Consider the following 15,540-nt stretch of genomic DNA (forward strand, 5'->3'; position numbering starts at 1 on the left):
CCCCAGACACGCTACTGAATGTATTCTTGGCCATCGCTGTGGACAATCTGGCCAATGCCCAGGAGCTGACCAAGGTAAGCATTGTTCTCCGGGGATCCGATGGTTCTCTAGTGCCATTGGGTGCCTGCTGGGCTTTGGGGCTGCTTCCAGAAGTCTGCGTTGCCTGGCTCAAGCCTGCCAGGAAGGCCCCTTCTGGGAGCTTGTGGACAGTTGGAGAGCCACACATCCATGAAAGGAGCCTGGTTCACTTTCACTGAGTTTGCTGAGCCTTGGAGCAGACTGGATCTCTCATGGGATGTAGAAGATAATCACTTAGTCACTGCAAACTCCCAAAGATATCCTTTGCAGAATTATGCCCTGGAAAATAAAGAAAACACCAAAGTCCTGGATTTAAGTCCTACCTCTGCTCCTGTGACCTGTGGCTGTGTGACCTCAATCATGTGCCTTCACACTTCTGGGTTTGGGGGTGAGAGGGGCCAGGATCATCTCTGTTCCTAGACTGTGTCTGCTGGGGTATTCCAGTGGCCATGGTCATCTTGAGGGAAGTTTCAATGAAGCTAGATGCTACATTGCTCAAAGAACTGTTCCTTTCTTTCCTCTGAGTCATTTCTTCAGGGGTGGAGGCAATACTGATTGCAGTGGGATGGTCTAGGGAGCTGAGTGAAAACTTCTCCCCACATAATACAAATTTGGTTTGGGGCAGAGCCCATAGCAACCTGGTGATGTTTCCGTGACTGCTCTTCCCTACATCCTTGAGGGTCTTCTTATCTGCAGGCAGGGGAAAATACCAGCTCTAGTATCTGAAAAGCTGGCTGTGAGTCATGCATCTACCACTTACTGGCTCTTTTAGCTTGTGCTTGACCCCTGGTCTCCATTAGCATTGCTTCTTTCATCTGTAAAAAAGGAATGATATATCTGCCTTGCATACCTCACAGGAGTACTGCAAGGATCAAGTAAAATGATGTGTGTGAAACCAGAGCAGGCTGTGAAGATGTATGTATTCTTAGTAGCTCTAGTCATTTTACCTGAACTGGCTTTCCTTGGTGTCATCACGTAGAGGGACATTTATGAGCAGGAATGTGGGTGAGGGGATGAGGTCCCTGCCTGAGCCCCAGGGTGGGGTCACTTAGCTGTGCAGGGAAGAGGGTGTGATGGGAAGTGTGGCGTTTACTTCAGGGGGCTCTGCCTGGAAGGTCCCCCTCCATCACTTCCAGACACTGCAGAGCATCTGAGAAGGGTCGGCTCTGGCCTCTGACCTCCGCAGCCCCGGCCAGCTCCCCTGAGGACTGGGGTTGGGGTAGAACTGCACGACTCTCCTGAGGAGGTGGGGCAGGGTGGAGGCCGGAATTGCTGGCCGGGAGGCTGCTGTCTCAAGGGGGCTGGCTGCTGGCCACCTGCGGTCTGTGAGCCAACCTGACCTCATTCTGCCTTGTTTCACCTCTTCCCCTGCTTGTCTCGCTTCGCCTGGTCTCCAGAACGCCTTGTGGGGAGAGCCAAGGGAGCTGCTGTCCTTCACGAGGATCCCAGACAAAGTCCTCTCTGCTTTGTGTCTAGGATGAACAGGAAGAAGAGGAGGCCTTCAACCAGAAACACGCGCTGCAGAAGGCCAAGGAGGTCAGCCCGATGTCTGCGCCCAACATGCCTTCCATCGAGTGAGTCGGTGTCCCCACTTCACAGACCCCTGGGCTTCTGTGCTGACAGCCAGTTGCTCGGTTCCAAAGCTGTGAACTCTCGGAGGGCGCCTGCTCCATGCCAGGAAACGTCCTGTGAATGCAGCAGTGAGCAAGACAGGGTCTCTTTTTTTCACAGAGCTTTTATTTCAGTGAGCAAAATAGCTGATGAATACACAGAAATAATTTTAGATAGTGAGAATAGCTGTAAAATAAATAAAACAGGATACTAAGGCAGAGGAACAGGAATTGGGTGGAGTACCTTCGGGCGATCTGGGAGGGGTTCTCTGAAGAGATGATGTTTAAGCAGAGACCTAAATGTGTAGAAGATGGTCGTGTGACATTACGAAGATGAAACATCCCCAGCAAGGCCCAATGTGGCTGGTATGAAGGGAGCAAGGGGGAAGAGAAGGAGACATGGCCGGGGAGGTCCTGAAGGCCCAGGTGAAGGACTTTAGCTTTTGTTCTAATTACAACCATAGGAGGGTCTAGAGGGGAAGGATGGATAGGTTAGGATTTACCCTTTTAAAAGGTCACTGTGCTCTGTGGAGATGGACTGTAGGGGCCCAGACTGGAGCCGGGAAGACAGAGGTTGGCTCTTAGAGTAAAGTAGGTGAGGGTTGGTGGTGGTTTAGACCATGGTAGCAATGGAGAAGACGAGAAGTTATCCCACTCGGTCTGTATTTTGGAGGGAGAACCGGTAGGATGAGCTGATGGAATAAATGTGATGGAGGTGGGGATGAAAAAAAAAAGAAGAAACAAACGTATCTCCCAGGTTTTTAGGTTTGAACCTAAGCAACTGGGTAGATGATGATGGTATTTACTGCTAGCCTGGAGAACAGTGGAAATCCAAGGTTCATTTTGGCCACGTTAAATTTGAGATGCTTATAAGACATGCAAGTGAAGATGTTGAATGGGCTGTTGGCCTGTGAGTCTGGAGTTTAGAAGTCGGGGTTAGAAATAAGGATTTGGGGGAGCATTTGCATTTGGATGGCATTTTAGCTGTCAGCCCGGGCGAGCTGACCCAGGGAGAGGTGGGCTGGAGAAACGAGGAGCTGAGGACAGAGGCCAGAGCACTCCGTGCCTCGAGGAAAACCCGCGAGGAGACTGACGGGGAGCAGCCCGGAGGTGGGAGAGAGAACAAGGGAGCGTGGTGTCCTGGAGACGTGGAGAAGAACACGCTTCCAGACGGAGGGAGTGGACGGCGGAGCTCAGGACCATTGAAAGATCACGTAAGATGAGAACAGAAAAGGGAGCGTTGGGTTTGGCAAAATGAACGCTCTTAGCGACCTTCCCGAGAGCCGTTTCAGTGGCCCAGTGGGAACAGAATCCAGTTGGAGCGGATTAGGGAGAGAATGGGAGGTGATAAATTAGAGTGGCGAGTGTAGACTCTCTTTGAGGAACCAGCCTGGCCCTGTGGCTGCTGGTGGAACCGGCAAGCCGTGGGCCCTGCTGGGGGGGGGGCTGACCGCTGTATGGTGCTGGGGGAGGGCCTTGGAGAAGGGCCTTGAGAAGTGACCACAGAACCACGGAATTCCTGTTGTGGCTTCTTGGCCCTCCTGAGGACTGAGTGAGGGGTCCTGGGGTATCACTGGGGAGGGTCTGAGACCCCTGGCAGCTGGACCTCTATCCTGGCCCCAGACCCTGTCATCTATTTCTTGAAGCTGATCAGGGAGGAGCCCTTCTCCACCCAGAGCTCGTGTGAAAGCCTATGAATGTCCTCGGCCTCGCCTGGTAGGAACATTCCAGAGTTACGTGTGGGGACCTCCCTCCCCTGCATGAGAAAAAAAACTCCCCGCCCCGGCAAATTTTTTAAAGATTGATGAAGAAAGGTGAAACAACTCCTTCCTCCCTAGAGCATTCTCTGGGCCTTGAGCAGTTTCTACTCCACTTTCCCTGCACTCATGAGTCTGGGCTAAAAATATATATACACAGGTATCCAAACATGCTGGTGGGTAGGGCTGGCTGTCACTTAGGAGTGGGTGGTTCTATTTACTGAGATGAGGAAGCCTGGAGGAGGAGTGGGTTTAGAGATACGCGGGGGAAGGATGCTTGGCCCAGAGTAGAAAATCACTATTTATGGAATGAAAGAATGAATGAGATGCTGGTAGGCACATGGCAGTAGGCATTGAGCTGTGTGCGTATCCGGGCACAGTGAGGTGGGAGAGGTGCTGTGACCATCCAAGATGAGCAGAGATCCAGGCTTTGGGTGCGGTGCTTGTGCTGCGAGGTGGGTGCTGCAGGTGGAACGTTGTCAGGGTGTGTGTGCGCTGCCTGGGCTTGCAGGCCAGACCCCTGACTTCCGGACTACGGTATAACTAAGTGCGAACGTGGTGTCCATAGAGAAACACGGAAAGAACATTGTTACAAATTAAAAGGCCCAAGTGCTAGTCATAGCTCGGTCCCTCACACGCTGAGGGAACCTCTTAGCATCTCAGAATCCCTGTTTCCCCTTCTTCGAAATGAAGAATACCAACCACCCTTCCTGATCCACAGGGTCCTTGCAGGGTGTATGTGAGGTCATATATGCATGAGTTGGAGAGATGCTTCTCTGTGATTTTAGGTATGAAGACATATTAATGGTTGTGATGGGATGTGAATCTGGATCTTTGTATGTATGATTGGAGAAGTGAAGTTTGAAGTGTGTATCTGATTTGTGTGGAAATTAGAGGTTGGTTCTCTCTTTTGCCTGGCGTGTGTGTGTGTGTGTGTGTGTGCGTGCACGTGCGTGCGTATTTGGGTATGAACACATGTGAGCATGTAAGAGAGAGAGAGAATTCTTCCATGTAATTACACTCTTACACATGTGCTTCTGGAGGGCTGGCATTTGAATATTTGAGAATTTGCAAATAGCCAGTGGAAGGTGCTTTTCCTGGTGGGAGTGCATGCTGCCCGTCTAGAGCGTGTGCTTCTCTTTCTCTGTGCTGCCCATGCTTCTTGGCATGGCCGCTCCACGTGCATTGCAGCTGTCGATGCTGAGGGGTGCATTCATTTGTGGAGCTCACAGGTGTCTCCACAGTGATAGCCACATCCATTCCATGGGTGCTCATGTGCATTGCGCCTCTTCAGGCTCAGACCAGCTGCCTCTGCTCCCTTTGCCCGCCGTGGACCACGCTTCTCTGCAGATGTGGACATGGTGTTTGAACGGCGCTAGTTTGCCTGCGTGTTCTCCATTGGTGGCTGTCAGTTTCATCAAGGAAGGAGCAGCATTTGCCAACCTCCCAGGTCCAGGCAGGGCCCACTGGGCCAGACTGGGTTTGTCAGCCCAGGAACTGGGGCAAGCTCATTCCACAGGTGTCCCAGACGTGTAATCCTCCACCTGAGCACTGACAGCTTCATTTTTCCTGTTTGCCTTTGTGGGTGATGCCTCTACCCTACCATTCTGACCTTCCTTGTGTTTGAAAGGACACAACACGTGAGTGTCTGTAGAAGAGATTTTTCCCCGTGCAAGGCCAGGAAGGTTAGTACTGTGCTTTACCCAGCTGAATAGACTGAACACTCAAGGCCTCTGGTCAGGGCCACTGCATTGCACACATGCAGAGGACACTGCTTACATCCTGAAGTATGTGGACAGCAGCACACAGAGTGGTGGCCCCGCCTTCGGCCGTGGGCTACTTGGTGGCCTCGATGGTGTGCATGGCAGTGCATTTGTTCCCTGCATGTTGTGTGAGATTGGAGGGATGAGCTGGGGAGTCACACCCTTGTGAATATCCTAGACATGATCAGGGGGAAATGCAACTCTTCGTCCAAGTTTACAGGGTTTCCAAAATAGGTCTCTGAAGGATATTTAGGTGAAAGCGTGAGTGCCAGTGGGGCTTGATGACTGAGTATCCGAAGCTGTTACCTCTGGGAAACAATAGACCCTTTGCGTGCCTGCATGTTTGCTTCAATACTAGATCCGTGTGTTTGCACACAGCCAGGAACCAGGGTCACTCCCTCGGAGAGCTGAAGGTTGGGAGTCTACAGAGGGCAGCAGACACGTAGGGGATTCTGCACCTCTCCCTGGAGATCGGCTGGTGGCCGTGGGGCTTGCGGGTCCTAGAGGTCAGGATGAACTGAACCTGTCCATTTTTCTTCCCCAGAAGAGACAGAAGGAGACGACACCACATGTCGATGTGGGAGCCACGCAGCAGCCACCTGTATGTGTGTACCGGTTTGCGTGTTTGTGAGTGGTTACGTGTGGGTGCGGGGACACCGTGTCTTTGTCCTTGCCGTGGGCGGAGTGGCACCGGGCGTGCACGTGTCAGTGTGTGCCGTGGTGTGTGCGTGGGCGTTCCGTGCACATGGTTTGTGGATCTGCCCCTCCGCACCTCTCACCATGTGCCTATCTCAGTGTGCGTCTCAGGTATGTGACCCCGTGTGCAGTTTGCTCTTCCGTGTGGCCTGTGAGTGGGCACGTGTCGGCGTGGGTCGTTAGTGCCGGTGGGGTGCCTTTCACGCAGGCACTTGTGGACAGCACGTGTGGGCCCCAGTGAGGATGCGTGTGGGCACATGTGAGCATCCCCTGCATGGGCTCTAGGCGTGCGCCCGCAGGTGTGTGTGAGTGCGGGCATAGGCGTGCACCCCACCCCCTCCCCTCCTGTGGGAGCCCACTCTCTGTGTCACGTTTGTGTGTTCCCGCTGCCACGTGAATGCTCAGCCAGGCCCCTGAGCTGGACTGTTCAACGGTTGTTTTGAGTATGAGTTGCTGGTGGTCCCTGGACATAGAGTCCCATGGATTTTATTAGTGGTTGTGGAAGAGACCCCACTGCATCACTGCAAGAGTGATGCCAAGACCTTTTATAACATGGGTCTGCTCGCCACTGTCGTCCGTCACCCTTGGATAGTACCTGCCCATTGTATTTCTCAGCCCTGGCTCTCCCGGGCTGTCCTCAGAAAGGGAAAGGAGAGGGAGAGGAGGAGGAAGAAAGGCCTCTCACCTTGAACTAAGGGCCATTGGTGGGCACAGAGCAGGTACAGGCTGATGCCCTGAAAGCAAAGGGGAGCTGGGGGAGTGGAGATCCGGTAAGCCTTCGTACTACTGTCCTGGGGACCGGGACTCAGTCCTGGGCTGACCCCACCCCTCTCAGCTCCTGCGGAGCAGGGATTAGAGCGGGAAGCCCCACGGACCGGGGGGGGCAGTGGTCCAACCACGCCCTCGGCCCCTCGCATCTTTCTGTGCACCCTGTCTGCAGGTCCTGGGCTCTCCCATTTGCTCCCCGCACTGTGTGTCCCCCCATCCCACGGCCACCGAGGGCTGGCCTCTGCCCCGTGGCCGCCCTCCCTGGCCCTTAGCGTTCAGTTCTGACCAAGCCCTTGCCCTCTCCCCTTTGCCAGGAGGGAGCGAAGGCGCCGACACCACATGTCGGTGTGGGAGCAGCGCACCAGCCAGCTGAGAAGGCACATGCAGATGTCCAGCCAGGAGGCCCTCAACAAGGAGGAGGCCCCACCCATGAACCCCCTCAATCCCCTCAACCCCCTGAGCCCCCTCAACCCGCTCAATGCCCACCCCAGCCTCTACCGGAGACCCAGGCCCATCGAGGGGCTGGCCCTGGGCCTGGGTCTGGACAAGTGTGAGGAAGAGCGCGTCAGCCGCCGGGGGTCCCTCAAGGGGGACGGAGGGGACCTGTCGAGTGCCCTGGACAACCAGAGGAGCCCCCTGTCCCTGGGCAAACGGGAGCCGCCCTGGCTGGCCAGGCCCTGTCACGGGAACTGTGACCCGACCCAGCAGGAGGCCGGGGGCGGGGAGACCGTGGTGACCTTCGAGGACCGGGCCAGGCACAGGCAGAGCCAGCGGCGCAGCCGGCACCGCCGCGTCAGGACGGAGGGCAAGGAGTCCTCCTCCGCTTCCAGGAGCAGGTCTGCCAGCCAGGAGCGGAGTCTGGATGAAGCTGTGCCCGGTGACGAGGAGAGGGACCTCGAGCCCAGGGACAGCCACGGGGGCAAGGAGCCCACCATCCAGGAAGAAGAGCGATCCCAGGACTTAAGGAGGTAAATTAGACACAGGAGCATGCCGGAGGCATGTAGAGCGGCTGGCATTAGGGGTTCTTCAACGTAAGCCTTTCTAAGCCTCGGTTTCCCCTTTAGTAAAATGGAGGTGACGCTAATGCACCTTTTACGAGGCATGTGCAAGTATGACAGCAATGGCATCTACCCCTCTGAAAACCAGGGCATCTCCTGTTGGGAGTGGGTAGTGGATGAATGGATAGGAGTGAAGGCAGTGGATACCGCCCGTGGACCTTAGCTCCTCGGCCTGGCTGGGTGGGGTGGGAGGCACCGGATGCCACGTGCTCTCCGGCAGGGCTGCTTTGGCTCCCCGCACTTCTCCCTCTCGCCGGGCGTATCAGCCGTTTCGGAACAGCTTCTCGGTCTGAGCACCACCTGTGTCCCCCTCTCTCTTTACAGGACCAACAGTCTGATGGTGTCCAGAGGCTCCGGGCTGGCAGGAGCCCTCGACGAGGCCGACACACCCCTCGTCCTGCCCCAACCAGAGCTGGAAGCGGAGAAGGATGCAGCGCTGGCGGAGCAGGAGCCGGAGGGCAGCAGTGAGCAAGCCCTGCTGGGGGACGTGCAGCTGGACATGGGCCGGGTCATCAGCCAGAGTGAGCCCGACCTCTCCTGCGTCATGGCCAACACGGACAAGGCTGCCACCGCGAGCACCAGTGTCACCGTCGCCATCCCCGACGTGGGCCCCTTGGTGGACTCGACCGTGGTGCACAGTGAGAATGCAGTTCCTGTCCCCTTCACCCCCATCGCCCATCGTGCCCGGGGCTGGGGGGAGTCATGGCTCTGGAGTCATCCCTGGAAAGCTGCGTGGAAAACCCCACCAGTGGGATGAAATCACTCTTCAACATGTAAAAAAAAATAGCAGCAGTGTTATCCCAGTTTGCAAGAAAAATAAGTTAGAATTTTCTCAGTCTTAAGTTTTGCCCATAAAATGTCCTTAGGCCTTTGGCCCCTGTAACCATCCTAGAGTCTTCAGAGAGATCACATGTGATTTTTTACCCATTTGTATATTCAGCTATTTGATTTATTGTATGAATATCTGATGGCATTCTCTGGGACCCCCCAGGTGCTCTGCCACTTGACAGTTTGGGGGCCATTGCTGGAACAGAAGATGGCAGGTGGGCTCGGGCCAGCACTGGCTGTGCTCTGTGTGTAGGCTCCTAAACCCTGTGTCTCTCGAGGCCTCAGTTTATTATCTGTGAAGTGAGGGCATCGAACCAGATGACCTCTGAGATCTTTTCCCTGTGCTAACATTTTATGAATCTATTACTCTTAGCTACTCTTTTTCTCCTAGGAGCTCTTAGTCACACTTTCTCTCATAGTTCCTGAAGGCAATGGATGTTCACCTGTGAGACCTTAAATGGAAACAACCAAAAAGCACTTAACCCACACCCATCCCTGCCCTGACCCCCCACCCATCTCTGCATTAATCCCACAATCCATCTCATCGTCACTGAATCGTGACCACAGGATTCCACTCTTGCTTTTTTTCCTCTCTTTCTTTCCCCATATTCTTCTCTTTTCACAGAACAGTCCTCTCTCCCTGTTTTTCTCTCTCCCACTTCTTCACCCTCTCAAAGTGAAGAAAATGTCTCAAAGTATTCTTCAAACTGCCAGTACTACTTTAAAAAGTGAAATCTCGCATATCCGGTGCCCCTGGGGTTGACTTGGGTGGGCATGTCTCAGGATCTCAGACTCACAACCTTTTTTGCTGTCTTATTTAATTTTATGTTCTAATAATGAAGTTTTGGGGGCCCTCCTTTATGAGACACAACATTAAGAAAGTCTGACCCCCCCTCTGTTCTCTTTCTGGGGCTAGTCCCTGTCCTTGGTCGTAGGTAAGAGCGTGTCATCAGAGGGTTTTTGGACACTTTGGATGACTTACCTTTTGGAAGGACCTGGAAGGGGTCAGGACCTCAGAGGTTTGCTGCTTACACAAGGTTCCAGGGCAGAAGCATTCACTGAATGGGAATGTGGGGGAGGTTCCTTTGCCCCACTCGGATAGCCTCATCCTCTCTGCTGCTCACCCCGCGCTGGGACTTGCGTAAGGAAACAGAGAGTAGTGGTCCAGCGCCCCACTCTGTCTCTGCTTCTTCATCCTCTCAATCCTGGGATAAAGTCATGGACCCATCTTCACGTGAATACTGCATTCTTATTTCTACATTAATCGTGACGGGAAAAAGCACAGCCAGAAAGGCAGCCACAAACAGAGTAATGTCTTCTTAAAATCTTCCATTGCAATGTGATTTCTTTGAAAGGAGATAGAATTTTGAACTGGGAACCCATACCAGCTGTATGACCTTAGGCTAGGTCCTTGAATTCCCTGAACTTCAGTTTTTCCATCTGTAGAAGAGGAATAATAATATATGCCGTCCAGGGTGTACTGATGTGAAAAGTGCCATAAGTGAATATATACAAAGAGTCCAGATTTTAGATATAAATAAACTTTGTAAACTTTACAACAGAAACAGCCATTCTGTTTTACCCAGGGAAACATGATTATCATTTATATGGCAAAAAAAAAAAAAGGCTATACCACCTGAAATCAGGGCAGGGGTAAGGCTAGGAAGAGAGCAGGGCTTAACTCAGTATAATCTAGCAAACACCCCGATGTTTTCGGGCACCTTGCCAGGCACATCCCTAGCTCCCTCTCCCATCCCCTCCATCCCATCCCCAGTGGAAAATGAAGGGCACCGTTCTGCACGTAGCAAGGTTTCTGAAGATTTCAACACGTTCCTCTTGCAGTCAGCAGCAAGACTGATGGAGAAGCCAGTCCCTTGAAAGAGGCAGAGATCAAAGAGGATGAGGAGGAGGTGGAGAAGCAGCAGCAGAAGAAGGAGAAGCGTGAGACGGGCAAAGCCATGGTGCCCCACAGCTCAATGTTCATCTTCAGCACCACCAACCCGTAAGACACCCTCCGTTGCCACCTCCCTTTGGTGCTGGAGTAAACAGCCAAGGTTTGAGCCAGGGCGGGGTGATGAGAAGGAGGGATGGGGGTCCAGTCTTCCTCCTGAGCCTTCCTGGTGGAATGTGGCCAGACATCTGAAGACTCCAGGGTGCTCACTAGTTGAGGTGAGTCATGGAATTAATGAACAGCCTCGGAACTCTGTGCCCATAGTCTAAAGAGTAATTTAAGACGGTACAGAATGAGAAATGTCATGAGGAAAGGACCCTTCACCTACTCTTTGGTTAGCAGGTTGTTGGGGGGGAGGTGGTGAGAAGGAAGGAAATCTACTTGGGATGTGTCGCCAAATATTCCAGAGGTGGACAGAGCTGAGAATAGGGAGCCTAGGATAACTAGATCATCTGTCGGCTGCCCTATGTGTGAATTTTGAAGTGGGTGTGTCCCGCAGAGCAGAAGCAGGGCATGAGATGGGGTTGGTGAAGAAAAATCTGGAAGGTTAGATTTAGGAAAGATGGAATTTTGAAAGAGAAACTGCCTTCCACCCTGGAAATGAGCAAGATGTACACGTAGACCAGCTTCTGAGTCTAGGAAGGTGAGAAGGCTTTCAGTGACCATGTGGGCAGTATTCAGGCACGGCCCTGGGAAGGAAGGAACCAGGGCTAAGAGATGTCAGGCCAACCGAGGCCAGGATGCTGTCTGTAGAATAGTCACTTTAATCAGAATACCTGAGGCTCAGGGAAGCCCGTTGCTGCTTTCATCAGGAATCTTAGGATCAAGGTCTGTTTTTACATTTATTGGTTCTTAGGATTTCCTTGCTGTGCCCGAGTTTCCGTACAGCTGGGGAGTAGACATTGAGACACAGTGGAAGGTACCTTGTAGCCACCCAAGCGTGTGTCATCTGGTGCTGGCTGCTGCTCCCCACAGCTCAGATGTGCTTGCAGATAGTGTACCTTGGCTTGCGTACCGCAGCCTCTAACCAATCTGATTACCTTCCCCCACCGGGACTTTAAGTCAGGGGTGGTGCCTGAGAAATTAAATTGCTCTCCCCCTGGCTTCCTCTGGCCAAGGCCTGGCTGTCTGGAAGAGGCTGATGTGCATGGGGGCGGGGAGGAAAGATGGGAATGGGAGGGAAGCGGGGCCGGCTCAGCGGGCTCATCCGCCGCCCCACAGGATCCGCAGGGCCTGCCACTACGTCGTGAACCTGCGCTACTTTGAGATGTGCATCCTCCTGGTGATCGCAGCCAGCAGCATCGCCCTGGCGGCCGAGGACCCCGTCCTGACCAACTCGGAGCGCAACAAAGTGGGTGCACAGGGGCCGATTGCCAGCCCCCGTCGTGCCCTGGTACCACCTCATCCCAGCCCCTGCCATCCCAACATTAGAGATGAGCTAAGGAAGGTTCCTGGAGAACGAGAAAGGCTTGAGAGATTGCCTGGTCCTATTCCTCAGGGCAAAGTGTGAACCACTTCAAGGCCAGCCCTCACCCCCAGCCCTAACCCTAACCACACTGCTTACCTTTATGCTCAGCGGCGGGCCTTACACCCAGAGCCAGCCAGCGCTTTGGAAGGTGGTCTGCAGTCACCCATGGGTTGGATGTGGGGTCTGACCTAGGGGCATGGGTGATGTGGGTGAAGTCGGGGCACTGCAGCTCCTCCCAGGGAGCTGAGGCACCTCCTGGAGGGCCAGGGTGGATGTCAGGAGGGGTCAAGGGGGTGGGGAGGATTGGAACGGACAAGGATCCCAGGGAGGGAGAGATCTGTGGGGCAATTCAGACCCAAGACATTAAGTTCTGACCACAGGGGAGGGAAGGGCCAAGGACTGGCCAGCGGGTCATGGGGCCCCAGCGGTATCCACGGCTCCTCTCTTCCCTGCGTCTGATTAACAGTTACAACTCCGAGCTTCTGTTCCAGGGTAGAAATGAGCGGGGCTTGGGGTGGGCGTGCAGGAGAGCCCGTGTTTGAGGGGTGTGTGTAGCCTGGTGGTCTCTACCTTCTGTGTCTTACAGGTGCTGAGGTATTTTGACTATGTTTTCACTGGCGTCTTCACCTTTGAGATGGTTATAAAGGTAAGAGCCTCTAGAGCAAACCTGGGCTCTGGGGCTTGGATGGGCCACCTGTCTGCCTCTCTAGTCTGGTGCCCTTCCCCAGGGCTGTCACCTCCTGATCAATGACAGAATCTCAGCGGCACCTCTGCTGACCCCTCCTCCAGCCTCAGATCCCGGTGAGGTCTGTCGTGGCAGGACGTGACTGTGGGGATCTATTTAGACTGGTGCAGACCTGTGGGCATGGCCCGGGAAGAAGGCAGGCCCCCTCTCAGGCAGGCAGTAGAGGTGCTTCAGGCATGGGGACTGTTCTCACCTCCCCAACACTCTTCCTGGTTTGAGCCTGGGTACCTGCCAAGACAGAGGGTTAGGTAGGGATGTCTTCCTGGCCTCATTGAGTCCCAACCGTACTCACTGCCCTCCACTCTCTTCCCTGCCACCATAACACCCCACGTTACCATCTTATTCCCAGTCTCATCCATCTGAGATTTTTCTCGTCTGCACATATGTGGCAATGCCTGGGGCTCTGAGCCACTAATGTAAGGAGGGATGTGGAGGCTTTCGCGGAGCCAAGGAGTCTAAGTGAACCCTGGTGGCTGTGAGAAGGGCCTTGGGCCTCACAGTTAGGTGGAGAGAGCCTGTGGGACCTGTCCTCCTGCTCCTTGGGTCCCCGTGCGGGGTTGGTTTTTAGAGGCAGTGGCAGCGGGGGCATTGCCATGGGGAGCCCAGAGCTCAGGGCACGTATGACCGGCACCTCCTGGGGCTCATCGGTGGCTGTTCACATCCTCCTCCTGCAGATGATAGACCAGGGCTTGATCCTGCAGGACGGGTCCTACTTCCGAGACCTGTGGAACATCCTCGACTTTGTGGTAGTGGTTGGTGCATTGGTGGCCTTTGCTCTGGCGTAAGTAACTCTTTTTTTCTTGTTCAATTCCCTTCCCTCCCTCCTTCCTGAGACGGCTGATTTGAGGGCTTCTCCAGGGCCAGTTCACTCAGTGGTGCCAATGAACGCTGCCCTGGGACTCTGCTTCCCAGTTGCCCCTCGACAGAGCTCCTGAGAGCCTTACAGCCTCAGCTCACACGCCCTGAGTCGTGGGACTGGTGAAACAGGAGCAGAGCGAGTCTCTAGGGAGAAGTCAAAGGCCTTGGCATTCCTCCCTTCAAGATGAGTGAGCCTGGGCAGGCACTCACCTGTGTGCCCCCACGGGCTCAGCGCGGGACCCAGGGATAGCCGAGGTACCCTTTCATTTCTTGATTCTGTCAAACAAAGGATCAGCTTGAAAGAAAAATGCAGCGGGTAGAGCAGAGTTGGGGAATCACAGAATCCTGGGTATGGGGAGATTCTCTGCTCATGAGTGGAAGTACCCCGGAGCTATTCCAAGGACATAAGAAGCAGGTTAATGTGATAAACTCCAGAAGGAAAGACTTTCCCAACCTTCCTTGGTAACACACTTAGGAAAACAGTCTTAAAACCATTCAGGTGACTAACCATGTTCATTACATTAGGGGATTTTTTTTTTTTTTTTCCCGAACACTGATCCAGGGAAGGGCTTTCCTAGCCCTCCAGGGTGTAGCTAGGAAGTAGACATATTGTCAGAGCATTTTCCCTAAGCTAGTGGGTAGAGGGCCCCAGAAGATGAATGACAGCCTTCTGGGCTCTGTCTGTACCTTGTTCCACTGTCGGAGCAGCTTTACCCTTTGCCGGATGGCACCGTAGAATGCCCTCCAGCCTTCTGAGTACAAGAGAAAGCCAAGTCTTCTAGGCAAGACGAGCTACACTGTGTGATGGGGCACAAGGAAAGCATTTGGGAGCTTCTGTCATTGATGACAGCTACAAAAGGGAAGGAGCAAAACACCTCCATAGGCTTGACCTTCCCAGATCCAACTGGTCAAGTAGGGATCATCTGTCCCACCTTCTCCCCAGACACTGTCAGCTTCCGTCCCTATCCATCTGGCAGAGAAAGAAATGGGGTAAGAGTTAAGAAGGAATGTTCCTCAGGTGGCCAAGAGTGGGAGGAGAGATGAAAGGTCCCCAGCTGTGCTAAGAATTTGAGACCTCCCAGAACCTGGAAGTAGACTGTGTCCATTGCTGCCCCAGCCATGGGGGACCCTCCAAAGGAGAACCAGGCTGAATGTGACTTGTGACCCTGAGCTGGCAGTCAGGACAATTCCAGTGTCCTTTTTCCTTATGTGCACCAGTGTATTTACCCCATTAGAGTCACGTGGAGTCACCTGTGCCCCTCACAAGGAAACCTCCTATCAGACGTTTCTGAACTGTTCCCAAGGAGATTTCACAAAAGTATGACATTTTTCCAAGCATCTGGTCCCTGTATGGACTCTCATAGCAAGATAAAAATAAAGGCAACTCTGCCTCTAACAGGGGGACTCCCAGCTCCTCTTCCTCCTCCTTCATGGAAAGAAGCACCAAAGTCTGCCTTTGTCCTAAGGAGGTCCACCTTTTTATGTTAGAGATAAATCTTACCCCTGAGTTTTTAAAGTCACGTTCCCTTCTCATTTTACCGGCTCATTTGTGTACATTGTTCACCATATTGTTCTTCTCCCTTACTTTGATCTCAGTAAAATACATTGTCTCTCTTTGAAGAAATAAAGGACAAGGAGAGGGGAGCATATAGGAAAGGAGCCACCTCATCTTGAGGAAGAACGGAGTTCATTGGGGTCACAGGGCAGAGTGGGAGGAAGGGGGTGGGCTGTGGAGTCAGGAAGGCCCAGCTCCTCCACTTCCCAGTTTCATGGCCTAGAGCAACATAGCAAAGTATTAACCCTCTTAACCTCCGTTCCTCATTTCTGACATGGAGACAAAATCATGTGTGTCAAGGGCTTAGCCCGGAGCCTTATCCAGTGTGAGCGATCAGTAAATGTGAATTCCCTTCCTTATGCTTCCATTCTCCCTCACGTCATGAAGTCCGAATATGGAGCAAAA

At 53.5% G+C, this 15,540-nt stretch overlaps 1 protein-coding gene across 1 annotated transcript in view; it reads left to right on the forward strand.

Annotated features, from left to right (window-relative positions):
* CACNA1E (calcium voltage-gated channel subunit alpha1 E) overlaps positions 1 to 15,540 on the forward strand; it is a 370,252-nt gene that overhangs the window by 296,321 nt on the left and 58,391 nt on the right. The window contains exons 18-26 of the mRNA XM_059903912.1: positions 7 to 74; positions 1,555 to 1,652; positions 5,753 to 5,809; positions 6,987 to 7,640; positions 8,055 to 8,368; positions 10,401 to 10,560; positions 11,731 to 11,860; positions 12,564 to 12,623; positions 13,397 to 13,503. Of these exons, the coding sequence (XP_059759895.1) occupies positions 7 to 74; positions 1,555 to 1,652; positions 5,753 to 5,809; positions 6,987 to 7,640; positions 8,055 to 8,368; positions 10,401 to 10,560; positions 11,731 to 11,860; positions 12,564 to 12,623; positions 13,397 to 13,503 (1,648 nt within the window). The remainder of the gene's footprint in view (positions 1 to 6; positions 75 to 1,554; positions 1,653 to 5,752; positions 5,810 to 6,986; positions 7,641 to 8,054; positions 8,369 to 10,400; positions 10,561 to 11,730; positions 11,861 to 12,563; positions 12,624 to 13,396; positions 13,504 to 15,540) is intronic.

Source organism: Balaenoptera ricei, chromosome 1, assembly GCF_028023285.1.
Source record: "Balaenoptera ricei isolate mBalRic1 chromosome 1, mBalRic1.hap2, whole genome shotgun sequence".
Lineage (NCBI taxonomy): Eukaryota > Metazoa > Chordata > Mammalia > Artiodactyla > Balaenopteridae > Balaenoptera > Balaenoptera ricei.